The 12,702-nt window shown below is 42.9% G+C and overlaps 2 gene segments (V, D, J or C); both read right to left on the bottom strand.

Annotated features, from left to right (window-relative positions):
• The window catches only part of LOC101124180 (immunoglobulin gamma-1 heavy chain-like), a 411,893-nt gene extending 409,210 nt beyond the window's left edge, over positions 1 to 2,683 (bottom strand). Inside the window, 2 exon segments of the C gene segment in view lie at positions 2,154 to 2,464; positions 2,568 to 2,683. Of these exon segments, the coding sequence occupies positions 2,154 to 2,464; positions 2,568 to 2,613 (357 nt within the window).
• The window catches only part of LOC101143562 (immunoglobulin heavy constant mu-like), a 352,381-nt gene that overhangs the window by 324,792 nt on the left and 14,887 nt on the right, over positions 1 to 12,702 (bottom strand).

Below are 12,702 nucleotides of genomic sequence, written 5' to 3' on the forward strand. Positions count from 1 at the left end.
CCCTCATGATAGGTGTAGGGACCAGGGCAGTGGGATTTTGCAGTGAGGGAGAGATTCAGCAGAACTCCAAATACAGAGTGAGAACGTGAGGATTTATAGGCATGCAGCAGGGTTGGGGCACAGGATGGAAAATCACCAAGAAGAAACATCAGGAGTGAGGTAAATCCTGCTTAAGGCAGCCTGCCAGGATTTTTGTTGAAGTTAGCCCAGGGTGATCAGATGTCACCCAGGTTATGGTGAAGGACAAGGAAACTGATCAGATATCCAGGAAAATCAGACACTCAGTATGGGGAAAACTGGCTAAATCAACACAACAGAATTCCAGGTAAAACTGAATTTTAAAGGAAAGTGCAGAGAGACAGGCTTAGGATAAGATTCAGGAGCCTCCTAACTTCTCGTGAAGCAAATTAGCTTCATCAGGTTGGGACACATAAATGGTAGCACTTTCTGCTAACCAAACTCACAACTAAATGAAATGAGAACAGTACATCACAAAAATGTAAACTGAACCACATTCAGAATTTCTGAAGATGATGAGTGGCAGAATGAGCTGAGGTGTGATAGATCCGGGGGTGTCCTAATTCTGAACCCACAATTAGTTCTAAGCAGCATTCACTGACAACAGCACAGCTCGAGATTCCCACATGCACAAACACCTGACTCCATGAATCTGCAGCCGGGGGTCTCTGCAGGCTCTGAGGTGCACAGGACAGATCCCACCTCAGATTCAGCCTCAGGTAATTATCTGCTGTTCCCGTGGGGAGGAGAGGAACAGTGTGGAAGGAGGGTCAGCTGTACTCCACTCAGGATCTCTGTACATGGAGGAAAACACTGAAAGTGGGGAACACATGTCCTCAACCTATGTTACACTTCCACATGAGAAAGGCAACACCATGCCAGGACATTCTGCAGAATCAAAGAATAAAGCACTCAAGGTAAATGTAGGAATCACCATTGTTTACAGACTGTATGTTTATTTCTATGTCATCCACAGAAATTAAGTAAAAGTGTGTGTTCTGTATAGAACCCACAGCGTGTGGGCCCTGAGTCAGCACCTCCCTCCGTCCACCTGCAGGGGACACAATGCACCTGACTCAGGTGCCTGGGGCTGTTCTCTGAGGTCCATGCCACGGCTGGTGCTGGAGCCACGTCCTCTGCTCCACTCTCAGGAGAAGAACGAGCTCTGTGCTGATCTGAGCAGAGCCACTGCTGGGAGTCACGGGGGTCTCCGATGGGAAACTTTGACACGAATCCGACTCAGTGACCTTGCTGGACCTTCCTAGACCAGCACAGAAGTTTAAGGAAGTTCCACTGAGTTATCCTCCCTCTCTCCTTCACTCAGGGACCAACTTCCCTCATATGCCTTCAGCTTCCCCAGCCTCCACCCCCTCTGCATTTCCTCTCAAAAGCGTGGACCGGTTCCTTAGGAAACTGTACACAAACCTAATCCAGTCATAGAACGTGCTTCTCCAAAGACCAGTACTAACACACGTGTTGGCAAAGCTGTTTATAATCAGCCAGATTCTACTGACAAATATACGATGTGAACTGACCACGGCAATCACCAGTTTTATGTGTCTCCTTGGCTAGAACATAGTCTCAATTATTAAATGAGACTCGAATCTAGGTGTTGCTCTGATGATTTCATATAGGTGTTATTCAAGCCCACCATTAATTTTCTCAAGCTAGGAAGATAGTACTAGTTAACCTGGGTGTGCCTGATTTAATTCTAGGAGAACAGAAGACAACAAAATTTCCTGATGGATGGCAGGTGTGCCTCTTTCCAAGAATTCCAGCCTGTCGTTCCTGATGGCTAGCCATAGACACGCCTAGACAGAACACACAATTGCTGTCACCAAGATCTCTCCACCCACTGGAGTGTCCACACTAAGCTTCCTCAAAGTCACAGGTGAGGAAGGTGACACAGATAGTTTGAGCAGATACAGATCACAAATCTAGGCAGGGTTCTGGGGAAACTGTTAGATGAAGAAACAGCTAAGTCTCTGAAAGGAAACCAGCCCTTAACCTCCCTGGGCACCTGGTCCCTGAGTTTACTGTGTTCTTAATGTGTCCTGAGCGCCCTCTGCAGCCCAGGCCCCTCCTGTCTTCCTGCAGGGATGTTTGTGTCTGGGCTCTCACTGACTTCCCCTCACTGTGTCTCTCGCACAGTAATACAAGGCTGTGTCCTCAGCTCTCAGACTGTTCATTTGCAGATACAGGGAGTTCTTGGCGTTGTTTCTGGAGATGGTGAATCGGCCCTTCACGGAGTCTGCATAACCTGTGCTACCACCATTCCAATTAATACCAGAGACCCACTCCAGACCCTTCCCTGGAGCTTGGCGGACCCAGCTCATGTAGTAGTCACTGAAGGTGAATCCAGAGGCTGCACAGGAGAGTCTCAGGGACCCCCCAGGCTGTACCAAGCCTCCTCCAGACTCCACCAGCTGCACTTCACACTGGACACCTGCAAACACAGAGACACTCTTGTCAGAAACTGCCACTCAAATCCACTGTTTCTCTCACTCATGTCCATTCACACTCAATCTATCTAGTTCTCCATGAATCACCTTTTAAAATAGCAACAAGGAAAACCCAGCTCAGCCCAAACTCCATGGCAAGTCCTCTGTGTTCGGTGCTGATCACTGAATGTAAACAACTGGGAATCTCAGGGCTGGGGCTCCTCTCCCAGAGCTGCAGGGTCAGGGCTGGGCTGGTTTTCATAGGCAGAGGGAGGGCCCTATTTGCATGTCTCCTACTATATAGTGAGTTCTGGAAGGGATGCCTCAGTGTAGGCTGTGTCCCAGAGTTGATGTGAGTGATTATACTTCATAAATAATTAATTCTCATTAGCATTTCTACTTATAGATGCACATGAAGTATGTTCTGTGGGAGTCAAAGTTTCCTTCATTTACAGATGTGAAGGTAAACCCCCAAGCACGGAAGGGCCATGTGACATGTCTAAGAGCTCACATCTGGTAAAAGCCAGTCTCACTGTCTGGCCGGTGTTTCTCACAGCTGGATCTGACTGCTCCCTAAATTAACTCTAGGACAGAGCTAGAAATTCCGAGTGAGGGTTACAAAACCCTCTTCTTATAAAGATATCATGATATTATTTGGCTGTATCTTAGTGTTTTTCTAAGTAACATAGAAAACCTGAGGGTTAACTCACGTGTGGATTCAGGAGTTCATGACTTTTCTTGTATTATTTTTATTTCTCTCTTCATTTTTTTTTTTTACCAAATTATACACTTTTATTTGTAACAGTTTTAATGAGATAATATTGACAAATAATCTTCACACAATATGTTCACCGTTTGAAAAATATTGACCTAATCACCATTCATAGAGAAAACGAATTAATCCGTTTCACAATTTTCTTTTTCTCCTGCAATTTCACCTTCCAACGCCTTCCCTCTTCTTACCAGGTAGAAGTCAGTTAGGGATCTTTTTTACATAACAGTGTGAACAACAGCTAAACTGGTTAAGTTCCAAATGAATCAATTTTTGTAACACATCAGGTAATTAAAGTTATAGCACCCAGCGTGTTTGTCAGTGTGTGTGAGAGAGAGAAAGAGGGAGGAAATGAGACTGAAAAAGAAAGTGATTCTACATAATTATTAGTTTATAAGGTCCTCAAATGCAGGGACTTATTCCTGATGAACAGGGTCCACATAGGTTGAAGAGGGTAACTTGATGCACCCACATATGGCTATAGATTTATAATATCAATGTTATTTTCTAAACTCATAAGTACTCATACACATTAGAATAGATGTAGTAGAGGGTGTCCAGTCGCGCAGTGAGAAGGTGACACTAAACCCCGTCTCCAGGGCCTTTCCCTGCCTGCTGCACCTGCCCTGATGCTGAGCCTTGAGCCTGCCTGACCACTGAGCCCACAATGGTCCTGAGCCCCCATGAAGTGCCAAGTGCCCCCTGGGTTTCCCTGCTGGTTCCTGAGTGCCCGCCTCTGTCCTCAGCACCCCCTGCTGTCCTGTGAACCCGCATAGGGAGGTTTGTGTCTGGGCTCACACTGATGTCCCCTCACTGTGTCTTTTGCTTAAAAATACATGGTTGTGGCTGAGTGCGGTGACTCACGCCTGTAATCCCAGCACTTTGGTAGGCCGAGGCGGGTGGATCACGAAGTCAGGAGTTCAAGAACAGCCTGGCCAACATAGTGAAACCCCGTCTCTACTAAAAATACAAATATTAGCTGGGCATGGTGGTGAGTGCCTGTAGTCTCAGCTACTTGGGAGGCTGAGGCAGGAGAATCACTTGAAATCAGGAGGCAGAGATTGCAGTGAGCTGAGATTGCACCACTGCACTCCAGCCTGGGTGACACAGCAAGACTCTGTCTAAAAACAAAACAAAACAAAACAACAACAACAAAAAACATGGTTATGTGCTTGTTGCTCACGTAGGTCAGCCACAGGAAGAGCTGTTTTTTGGACATAGATCTGGAGGTGGTGACTGGACTCTTGAGGAGTGGGTTGGAATTTTTGCTGCCTTCATGACCTGTGCACCCAATCCACTCCAGTCCCTCCCCTGAATCCAGCTCCATCAGGAAACACTGGTTGTGATGAGGAATCCAGCATTTACCTGAACTGTTATTGTCGTTGATATGCTAAACAAAATGTGGCACTCATTTTTATTGTGTTGAGATACACGTAACATAAAACTTACCATTTCAGCCCTTGGTAAGTGTATGGGTCAGTGATACTTTACACATTCACAGTGCTGTGCAACCATTTCCACTATTTGGTTTGGGAACATTTTCATCACAGAAAAGGAAACCTCACCTCCATTAAGTGCTCACTCTCTGTTTCCCTTCCCCTGACCTCCTGTGATCTGGGATTTTCCTGCTCTGCGTGCTTCATGTCAATGGGACAATTAGGGATGTGGATTTCCGCGTCTCCCTCAGTTCACTCACCCAATGTTTTCAAGGCTCATCCAAGTTGCAGCCTATGTCAGTGCTTCACTCCTCTTTAAAGCTGCATTACAGACACACAGACACACCGCGGCGTCTTCGTCCCTGTGGGTTAGAGACACACAGACACACCGCGGCATCTTCGTCCATGTGGGTTAGAGACACACAGACACACCGCGGCGTCTTCATCCCTGTGGGTTACGGACACACAGACACACCGCGGCGTCTTCATCCCTATGGCAGTCGATGGGCACTTGAGTTGTATTCTCCATTCGACTACTGTAAGTGGTGACACTAGGTACACTTGTGTATGAGGTTTTCTGTGAAGACCATTTTCCAAAGTTGCTGTCCCATTTCAATACCAACATGCAAGCCATGACCATTCCAAATTCAGTATGTCTATACCTATAAGTGATTATGTTTTTCTATTTGGTTTTCAATACTGGCTTTCTCCATGTGTGCAAGGCAGTAATCTATATGGAACTTAAATCAGCAGCATAAATCAAATAACCCCATTAAAAATGGGGAAGAGACGTGCACAGAAACTTCTCAAATACAGACATAGAAGTGGCCAACTAACATACAAAAATGCTCAGCATCCTCAATCATCAGATAAGTGTAAATCAAAACCCAATCACATACTATCTAACACATGTCAGAATTGCTATCACTAGAAGATCAGAAATTAACAGATGCAGGCAAGGCTACAGAGAAAAGCGCCACTTACATACGTTTGGTGAAAATGTAACTTGGCCAAAGCACTGTGGAAATCAATCTAGAGATTTCTCAAATAACTTAAAACAGAGCTACCATTCCCCTCAGCAATCTCATTACTGGGTATATGCTCAAAAGAAAACAAATTATTGTAACAAAAAAACACATCCACTCACGTGTGTATCACTGTGCAATTCACAGTACCATAGACATGGAATCAACCTAAATGTCCATCCGTTATAGACTGGATAAAGAAAACATGGTTCTTATACACAGTGGAATACTATGTAGCTATAAAAAACAATGAAATCATGCTTATTTGCAGCTACTTGAATGCAGCAGGGGTCAAAAATTCGAAGCTAACTGACATAAAAACAGATGATAAGAGTGGATGGGAGAGGAAATGAACATTTTGGGTGTTGCTCTGAGTACAATTGAGAAAAGAAATCCCCGGGTGCAGGAACACTTGAAACACAAAAGCCTGGAGACACTCATGTCCTGACTTCCATTACATTAGGTTGTGTGCTTTCTCTCATTTTCATTCAGTTAAAATAGCTTTCCTTTACTGATGGCCAACATAGCCACATGTAATCATCTAGAGACATTACGATAAAAATAACAATTCTGAACATGAGAACAAATGCTAACTTTTAGGTCAAAGTTAGTGTGGATTCAGTGTGATAGACAGGAGACATGGCTGAATAGCAGCAGTGTGCTCACAGCAATTTTATCTAAATTATGAAAATTTGTTTACATCTTTTAGATTAGATTCCCATTGAAATCCTTTATCTATTGTCATCTCTGATGCATTATACATCAGTAACCAAACTGGAGGTTATGCACTCAATTGAGTAGAGCAAACTTTCATTCAGAATTTGTTCCTCTATGTGATGTAAAGTCGGCCTGGATGGCAGAAGTTATTGCAGTCAACAGAGCTCATCAATAAGCCAAAGACAAGGATTAAACACCTGTTCTAGAGGAGGGCTTGACTTTGGGATGCTCTTCACACAAAGAAATTTCTCACATCTTCTGGAACACATAAAAATGCACAACAAAATAACAAATTTTATATGCACTCCTACATTTTAGAGACCTGACTAATATAACTTGGAAAGTAAAAACCTGAAGGAAAATGACATAGCATAACAACTGAAAGTATACATATAGTAGTGGGTCATCACATCAAGCAAGCAGTCTTATACTTGTTTATAATATTATCTAAATATGGAAGGCATTAGCATTATGTATATAACACAGCATCCGTCCCATCCACAATCTTCTGAAAATGTTGAAGAAAACTGTCATCCTTAAACTAAAATTGTCCAAACCTTACGAAAATCTTGAACTTCCTTGGCCAAAGATTCTCTCCCTAGCAAGAGAGTCTTATAGTTAACACCCTCAGGGAGACATCAGTTATTAGCCTATTATTTGGTAGCTGGAAGGCCCATACATTTAGAGATTTACCCCCAGTGCTCACCTCTGTCCTATTACATGCATGCATGACAAAGTATTGAAAGTGATGACTGCATTTTACCCACACTATTCATCAACAGATTAAACCATCATTTCCCTACATCTTTTCAATAGCCTCTAATAACATTAAAGCAAGGAATTATATCTATTGTAAGAAACATCAGGGTAGAATATTGCTCTTGAACCACTTTGGAAGGAATTTTACCAGGTACTTTCAATCACAACACAGCAGTGAAATTGCAGAAAGTCAATAGTTGGGTTCATATTTATAAACTGTAACCTAAAAATAAATCCCTAAAACCCACGACTGCTTAAATAGTCCATCTCTTGGCCTAGGGAACCCCCTAAAAATCCAAAAACTGTTTCCAACCATGACTAAACAAGAGATCAGACACACCTCGTTATACCTACTCCCCTTTGTGGTTTAGACGCAGCAATGGCCAACACTCATGCTAAAATAGAGATCATAAGACTGACAGAACAGTGGCAGTAAGATGTCAAATTATAAACAAGACCTAAGGCCTTGCTAGACAAGGATTTTGCCACTCACTTCTACACTTAAAAGATAAACTATGTTTTAACTGCCAATAGGTTATTCCTTTTCTCTAGTGGCTCAGTAAGCACTGGCACTGAGACAAGCACTATGAAGAAATTGCAGCCCATCCTCTGATGAACTGACCCCCTGTTCCACAAGCCATAACCCCAGCTTTGATTGAACATTTGATATCAGGACCTTTCTCCTGATCAGAGACTGCTGACCACGGCCTGGCTCTGGCTGTTTACAGAGGCTGCACCCTGAGTGCCTTTGTGTCTCTGCTTCTGCTATTTGCACATAGGGCCTGACTGTAATGAATTTAAATGCTAAGTCACCACTGGCAATTGAACAGGGGTCACATGTTAAATGCATGTGTGTTCAGTATGCCTGTGTCAGCACCACCTCCATGAACATCAGTAGCCCCTCTTGTAACCTGTTGATTAAGTCTGTTTAGCCAAACAGTTCAGCATAAAGCTTCTGCCCAACCCGTTCTTCGTGGGAGTGCCTTTCTCTCTCATCTTTACCAAAACTATGCTTTCCAGCATATGGGATGGCTGTAACCCTTGATAAAAATATAGTCTCGGTTTCCTAATTTGTAGATTGTGGTATTTTTTAATATTTATTACAACTGAATATTAAATTCAGAACTTCATCTAATTATTAGACTACTCTAGTAAAGTATGACAAACTGTGGATATCCTATAAGGATTTTTATATACCCTATAAGGGCCTGTGATAGTTTGAAGCAGGAAGCTGACCTGAGACCTTCAGAATAAACTGATGACTGTGGATAATGAAAAGGCCCCACCCAGGACATTGATTCAGCACCCCTGCCTGTCTCATTCCTTCTTCCCTTTCTTTTTATTATGTGCTTACCATAATAAAAATTTTTATTGTCTTTCGATCTGTTTGCTTTTCACGCACAGTGGACCCTCATCTCTCTTTTTCACTCATTTTCTTAAGCTGCTAGGGAGAATAAAGTGTCAGGTCCTATTTTGGTGCTCACTGCTGATGAATTAAGGTTTATTCTTCTTCTCCCTTGTCCCCCACATATGGGAAATCTAGTCAGAAATCATAGAAGCTCCCTCATCTAATTGACAGTGTGAGGTTTAAATCACACAAGCTCCTTCTCCTGAGTAGAAATGACCCCCCGACCCCACCACCAAATCATTATAAAGCCCTGAGCCAGCCTCCTTTCCTGTTCCATTGAGGAAATTCCAGTTTGGAATTTCTTGAGAGGCCTGTGCTGCTCTCAGCAGACAATAGTAGAGTTGGTAAATGTTTTCATAATCACCTGAGGTGTGAGTGTGGCACTATCAGACTTGACATCCACACTAATCATTGGTGAGGTCTCTCTTCTTTCGAATGTGGTCACCTACAATTGGAACTATGGGCTTGAAGTCTTGACAGTGACCACCACGGGGCCTTTCTTCTCTTGCACTGGATGCTAACACCCTCTGCCCCAGTGCCCGGCATGCACTTTATCCTGCCTGCTGCTCACTGACCCCTGGAGTTCTGTTGAGCTGGCGGCAGTGTTGACTTAAACACTGCACCTTTTATAGATTTAGCTGATTGAATTCAGAAGCATTGATAATTTATTCACATTGAGAAACAGGAATAAGTGACTGTAGGTGACTGCCTTTGGTGCATGTGAGAAAATTTTTCTCTTGTTACGACAAATGTTTCTTCTTCAGGAAGAACAGGAAGAACAGGATAAGGAACCCAGAGAAGTGCCCCAGAGGAAACTGTTTTATGGAGAGGAAGCCACAGGGCTGACAGGAAACCAGACCTTAACCCCCATCTGCACCTGCCCTGGGGCTGGCTCTTGTGCTCAGTGGGTCCTGAGCGCCCCCAGGTGGTCCTGTTCCCCCTTCAGGGAAGCTTGTTTCTGGGCTCATACTGACATTTTTTCTAACTGTGTTCCCCAAAATGGAGACAGAGTAAACCGTGAATCCATGCATCTCAGAGAACACAGAACAACAGAATAACATCCCCTGCTTCCCCCACACACATTTAGGTAAATCTTATTAAAACTGCTGAAAAGCAAAGACAAATAGAAATATATGCAGGCAAGTGGAGGTGAGTAGAGGGGGCATTCCTTCCAAAAGAACAGAAAAGATGATGACAGCATTCTTCTGGTTAAAACCTCACAAGCAAGAGGAAAGTTGATGGTATCTGTAAAGTGTTGGAAGAAATGTCAACTAATTATTTTATAACCCATGGATGTTCTTGAAAAAGTGAAAAAAATGTTCTATTTCTCTTTGACAGCATGAGGGGCTCAATGAATCCATGCCCTCATGAGACCAGTGAAAATTATTTTGAAAAATTACAGGGTTTGGAAAGGATCTAACAGCATAAAGCAAGTGAAGAAACATTTATTTAAGAAAATCTAGAAAACTCAGTAAGACCAGTCATCATATTTTATCTAAGATGCTCTTCCTTCCTTCCACATCTCAGCTCAGCATGATGTAAACTCCACTGCGGACAGATGCAGCCAAGAAGACAGGACACCTTCTGCCAACTCCCACCAGAGGAAACTCTTCCCCAGGGGCCAGTACGTTGGCCCTCTGACCCTGCCCACAGCACATGATGCTGAGGTTCAGTGCTGGACGAGAGCTACTGAGAGCCAGAGACTCACTTCTTCCATAGAGCCCCACTCATGGATGGAGGCTCTGCCCTGGGTCCAGCGCCACTGGGAACATTGGGTCTCTGGTTCCTAGCTCTGTCCTATGGCGGAGGTTCCATCCCACCATAACCGAAGTGCTGAGAAGGTGGGAAGCTCCTGCCCGACCCTCCACTGAGCGCTCAGCTCCTAGGCTGAGGAATAAAACAGCTCAACTTTGTCTACACCTGCAGAACCTTGTTTAGGAGCTCTGTCCCAGGAGAGAGGGGGCAATGGAATGCAGTCATAAAATATGATCTTAATAAGTCCTAAACATCCTAGCTTCAGTAAAAACAGAATGTGGAAAAATTGAAAGCCTGCCAGTGCTCTCAAAAACAGCGGAGGGAGATGAACTCATCATTTTTTATGGCTGCATAGTATTCCATGGTGTATATGTGCCACACTTTCTTAATCCAGTCTATCATTGTTGGACATTTGGGTTGGTTCCAAGTCTTTGCTATTGTGAATAATGCCGCAATAAACATACATGTGCTTGTGTCTTTATAGCAGCATGATTTATAGTCCTTTGGGTACATACCCAGTAATGGGATGGCTGGGTCAAATGGTATTTCTAGTTCTAGATCCCTGAGGAATCGCCACACTGACTTCCACAATGGTTGAACTAGTTTACAGTCCCACCAACAGTGTAAAAGTGTTCCTATTTCTCCACATCCTCTCCAGCGCCTGTTGTTTCCTGACTTTTTAATGATTGCCATTCTAACTGGTGTGAGATGGTATCTCATTGTGGTTTTGATTTGCATTTCTCTGATGGCCAGTGATGATGAGCATTTTTTCATGTGTTTTTTGGCTGCATAAATGTCTTCTTTTGAGAAGTGTCTGTTCATGTCCTTTGCCTGCTTTTTGATGGGGTTGTTTGTTTTTTTCTTGTAAATTTGTTTGAGACATGGATGAAATTGGAAATCATCATTCTCAGTAAACTATCGCAGGAACAAAAAACCAAACACCACATGTTCCCACTCATAGTTGGGAATTGAACAATGAGATCACATGGACACAGGAAGAGGAATATCACACTCTGGGGACTGTGGTGGGGTGGGGGGAGGGGGGAAGGATAGCATTGGGAGATATACCTAAAGCTAGATGACGAGTTAGTGGGTGCAGCGCACCAGCATGGCACATGTATACATATGTAACTAACCTGCACATTGTGCACATGTACCCTAAAACTTAAAGTATAATAAAAAATAAAAAAAAATTCTTGATCTGTACACCTAAAAAAGGAGAATTTTACTATATGTGACTTATATCTAAATAAAACAATTAGAATATCTTTAAATGTCAAAAAAAAAAAAACAGCAGAGGGTGTGGTGGAAGGCCCTTGGAAGGAGATGGGTGGATGCATGGGAGATGCAGGCTACACTGCAGGGCTGCTGGCTTGCAGGAGAGAACCAAGGACATGGGAGAGCTGGGGAAAGTTCTCTTGTGGTTGAAACAAATGCCAGACACTCTTCAGTGGAGCCCATGTTTGTTTGGTCAGTCTGTGAAGTAATTCAAACCTGAGTGCATGGTTGAAAATAGGATTTTCCATCTGCAAGTGGCAGAGCTCAACATCTGGGTCTGGTCAGCAAAGAGACAGAGAAAGCCCAGCCCAAACCACTGACACCTGAGGATGACCGTGGTGCTTTCAACTGTGTCCCTTTGATCTTTCAGACTGGCTTCTCTCACTTAGCATAAAGCCTGGAGTTCAACTGTAATGGTTTGTGAATTGATCATTTGATATTTTTTATTGCTGATGGTATTCAATTTATAGTTGCTTCCTAGTTTTTTCACCCATTCAGATTTTGAGACATTTATGTTATTTTTAGTTTCTAACACACACACACACAATATCTTGAATATCTGAATAGAGGTTTTGTGTGAATATAAGATTGTATTTCTCTGAAGCAAAATTCAAGAGTGGGATATTTAGGTCATGTGTTAAGGGCATGTTTGATTGTAGAAAAAACTAAAAATTATTTTCCAGAGTAGCTGTTTCATTTTGCATTCCCATTAACAATGTCGTAGACACTAGGAACTTGGTATGCTCATCAGCATTGGTATTACCTGTATTTCTTCTTAATTTCAGCCATTCTAAAAAGTGTATAGTGGTGTCTCATTGTGGGCTTGATTTGAATTCCTTTAATGGAAAATCTTGTTAAGAGCCTGTTTATATGCTTATGTGTGATCTGCACATCTTATTTGATGAAATGTCTGCACAAACCTTTGCCTATTTTATCCATGGGTTGTTTCTTTCTTTTTTCACAGTTGAGTCCTGAGAGTTCTTATTACAATTTAATTTTTGGTTATCTGATTTGAAAATAGTTTCCCGTCTGAAACTTGGCATTCATGTTCTTATAGTTACTTGAGTAGAAAACGTCTTTAAATTTAATGAGT

This window comes from Gorilla gorilla, chromosome 15 (genome assembly GCF_029281585.2).
Source record: "Gorilla gorilla gorilla isolate KB3781 chromosome 15, NHGRI_mGorGor1-v2.1_pri, whole genome shotgun sequence".
NCBI lineage: Eukaryota > Metazoa > Chordata > Mammalia > Primates > Hominidae > Gorilla > Gorilla gorilla.